General features: G+C 36.3%; 1 protein-coding gene across 1 annotated transcript; it reads right to left on the bottom strand.

Annotated features, from left to right (window-relative positions):
* Positions 1-723: 723 nt before the first annotated feature.
* LOC147029284 (uncharacterized) lies at positions 724-3,893 on the bottom strand. Its single transcript, XM_085872229.1, has 3 exons — positions 2,916-3,893; positions 2,642-2,818; positions 724-2,544 (listed from the first exon to the last, which is right to left on the bottom strand). Exons 1-3 carry the CDS (start codon positions 3,006-3,008, stop codon positions 1,525-1,527), a joined length of 1,290 nt encoding a protein of 429 aa, XP_085728355.1. The 5' UTR covers positions 3,009-3,893; the 3' UTR covers positions 724-1,524.
* Positions 3,894-4,204: the final 311 nt, after the last annotated feature.

Here is a 4,204-nt window from a genome sequence, read left to right as displayed (position 1 = left end):
GGCACAAACTTAGATAAAAGATTAGATGAGGCAGACAATCCTAAATCCTGGAGTAAACCAATCAATAGAGTTGATGAAGTGTGCATGAGACACGATATTGATTATGGGAATACCACAACGTTGGAAGAAAAGCATGAAGCCGATAGAGAAATGTTGTATAATTTGTCTCTGATACAAAATCCAACCTTGAGAGAAAAAGTTGATAGGTTCATCGTGAAGAAGATGATTAGTGCTAAATTGAAACTTGGACTTGGAAATTCAAAAAACTTATAGGCTCTAATGATGCCATTAAGACTGAAGAGCAATTAGCTGATGAATTACATAAACCAATATTCACAAAGTTTCAGAGAAGGAAAGTTTATTCCAAGGAAGTTGATTATATCTGGTCTGCTGATTTGATTGAACTCAATAATGATAAGGGGTACAAGTATGCTTTAACCGTTATTGATTTGAGGAGTAGATATGCGTGGGTTGTCCCTTTAAAAACAAAACAGGTAATACTCTTATGTTAGCTTTTCAACAGATATTTAATAAAAGTAAGAGAAAACCTAAGAAATTGTGGACTGATGAGGGTAGAGAGTTTTATAACAAGACATTTATGAATTTTCTAAAAAATAACAGTATTACATTATACAGTACCTTTAATGAAGGGAAGGCAGTTGTTGTTGAACGTTTTAATCGTACCTTAAAAGAGAGACTATATAAAAAATTCACACAACTCGGTTCACAACAATGGTTATCTTTTATTCAGGATATTGTGGATAAGTATAATGACACGATTCACACGTCAACGAATATGAAGCCATCAGAAACATTTACAAAATTAAAATATGAAAAATAGATTAATGTCAGAAAACCTAAGTTCAAAGTTGGTGATATCGTAAGAATATATAGGTGGAAATCTCATTTTGAAAAGGGTTTTACTGAACGATGGACGAAAGAACTTTTTAAAATTGTTGATGTAATAGATACAGTTCCTTGGACTTATAAAATATATGATTTGGAATCGATAGAGATTTTAGGTTCATTTTATTCACAGGAATTACAAAAGACAAAACTAAGCAGATAATACACCTTTGTGGACACTAGAGGGACAAGTCCGAGGTGTATTACAGTATATAATGTGTGTCAAGGGGGACGTTCTTAGATCTGTGAACCCCAAACACAGAATCCTCAACTGAATAGTCAAGGTTTAACTTTTGTTTGTGTGTGTGTGTGTGTAATGGGAGCAATAGGTTGGCGCTTCACTCCCTCCTACTATACACCGTTGTGGACACTCGAGGGCCAAGTCCGAGGTGTATAACAGTATATAATGTGTGTCAAGGGGGACGTTCTTAGATCTGTGAACCCCAAACACAGAATCCTCAACTGAATAGTCAAGGCTTAACTTTTGTTTGTTGATGTGTATGTGTGTGTGTCCCAACCCTCACATTCAAAATCTCAACCCTAACTCAATCCTCACCCAACACAGTCTTTTTCAAAATGAGATTTCCACATATATATATATATATATATATATATATTTTACGTTTTTTTTTTTTTTCTCTTCTTCCAATTCTGTCTTTTAAGGCTTTCAGGTTTGATGACATAGAAAGAGGGAGTAAGAACTTTCTTGATAGGTTTAGATCCCAAAGAGTGATAGCAACTCCAAAAGTCTCCAAAATATAAATAAATAAAATAATAATAATAATAAATAAATAAATAAATAAATAAAAGCCCCCAAAAAAGTTTCAAGTGTCCAACATAAACCCAACTTTCCAAGTCTTCAAGGTATAACCACATTCCCGTTGAGTTTCCAAGATATGTATCACATTGTGAGTTATCAATCCAGAACCCACATTTCAAGTATTCAAAGTAAAACCAACTTACAAAGTCTCTTAAGGATAACTCATTTACTGATTTTTTCAAAATTTGTGAGTCTCCAAGGTAGGACCCATATTTAGAACCATCTTGGCAGAACCCTTTTCCTGAGTCTCCAAGGTAGTTATTTAAACCATCAAGGCAGAACTCATTTCTTGATTTTTTCAAAATTTGTGAGTCTCCAAGGTAGACCCCATATTTAGAACCATCTTGGCAGAACCCTTTTCCTGAGTCTCCAAGGTAGTTATTTAAACCATCAAGGCAGAACTCATTTCTTGATTTTTTCAAAATTTGTGAGTCTCCAAGGTAGACCCCATATTTAGAACCATCTTGGCAGAACCCTTTTCCTGAGTCTCCAAGGTAGTTATTTAAACCATCAAGGCAGAACTCATTTACTGATTTTTTCAAAATTTGTGAGTCTCCAAGGTAAAACTTGTATTCTGGCTCATCAACGTATAACTTGTTCAGTGGGTATTGTCTTGATAACTCACAATGAGTACTATTGCTGTAAAACTCTTTTTCAGGATTTTGCTGGTCTCCAAGGTATAACTCTTTGGTTGGGTCATCAAGGACGAACTCGTTCTGTGGGTCTTGGTCGCTCATAAGGTCTTCAAACAAGCCAACAATTTCCCCCAAAGTTGTAGCAAAAGCAGTATTTTCATTTCGTATTTCAGACACAATTTCCTGTGAGAGAAAATAATAATGTATTAATTAAGTTATTTAATTATTAAATGAGTATGCTTCAATCAAAGTTTGAAAATAGGAAAATAAAAAATCTTACCTCAATAGATAAGAGGTTTGAATCCAGTTCATCAACTTGAAGGTTTAGTTCCATAGAAGACAGAGAGTTCCAAGGAACACCAAAGTCATCCCACTCAAGGTCTTCAACCAAGCCAACAATTTCCCCCCAAGTTGTAGCAAAAGCAGTATTTTCATTTCGTATTTCAGACACAATTTCCTGTGAGAGAAAATAATAATGTATTAATTAAGTTATTTAATTATTAAATGAGTATGCTTCAATCAAAGTTTGAAAATAGGAAAATAAAAAATCTTACCTCAATAGATAAGAGGTTTGAATCCAGTTCATCAACTTGAAGGTTTAGTTCCATAGAAGACAGACAGTTCGAGACAAGCACACAGAACACCATTGCCAGCAAAAACAAATGTTTAAAATGGAGCCTGGGTTTGAAGCTTTTATAGAGAAAGACTGGTGGGTGTGGTTTCCTTTGGAAATTCCCTGGGCAAGCCTAGGCAAGCCTTCATTGGGAAATTTTTCAAAACCATAACATCCTGTAATTTTCTAGTGATTTCTTTGTGAGTCAGAGATGAACTGGAAATGATGTAAGAGTGGGCGGGGCTTAGCAAAAGTAGGCGGAGCTTAGGAAAAGTGGGCGTGGCTTAGAAAAATACCTTATGAAAAGTGGGCGGAGCTTAGCAAAAGTGGGCGGGGCTTAGGAAAAGTGGGCGTGGCTTAGGAAAAATACCTCATGAAAAGTGGGCGGAGCTTAGCAAAAGTGGGCGGGGCTTAGGAAAAGTGGGCGTGGCTTAGAAAAAATACCTTATGAAAAGTGGGCGGAGCTTAGCAAAAGTGGGCGGGGCTTAGCAAAAGTGGGCGGGGCTTATTGAATACCTTGTGGAAAGTGGGCGGGGCTTAACAAAAAATAACCTGTGGCTCAGGAGGTGGTCAGATGAGAGCATTAAGAGAAGTTTATCATTTCGTAATGGCACAAAAGGGGTATCTTAAAAAATATAAAGATTCAAATGTTTTGTTTGTCAATATTTTAGATGGGGATTATTGTGCAAAGAAAATTAAACTATTGAAGGAATTTGAGAATGAACAAATCTTTATAGGTTCAATGAGTGAGCTGTTCAACCCCCAGGTGTTCAATTCAATGAGGTTCAACCTCCAGGTTAAAAGGGGAGACAAATAAATATACCTTGGGATAAAAAGGGGATTTATTTTTAGGGAAAAAAAATATGAATCGCTGAAAATCCCCCATTCATTTACATGGGGAAAAGTGAGCCAGAATCAGTATTCTTACCCTACTCACATCCACCATGATTTACACTCATGTCACACATCCACCATGATTTACACTCATGTCACACATCCACCATGATTTACACTCATGTCACACATCTACCATGATTTACACTCATGTCACACATCCACCATGATTTACACTCATGTCACATATCCACCATGATTTACACACGTCACACATCCACCATGATTTACACTCATGTCACACATCTACCATAATTTACACTCATGTCACACCTCCACCATGATTAACACTCATGTCACACATCCACCATGATTAACACTCATGTCACACATCCA

The sequence above is a fragment of the Eptatretus burgeri genome, chromosome 3, assembly GCF_056783735.1.
Source record: "Eptatretus burgeri isolate ZD-2024b chromosome 3, Ebu_testis_v1, whole genome shotgun sequence".
Lineage (NCBI taxonomy): Eukaryota > Metazoa > Chordata > Myxini > Myxiniformes > Myxinidae > Eptatretus > Eptatretus burgeri.
This window is presented reverse-complemented; position numbering and strand designations above follow the sequence as displayed.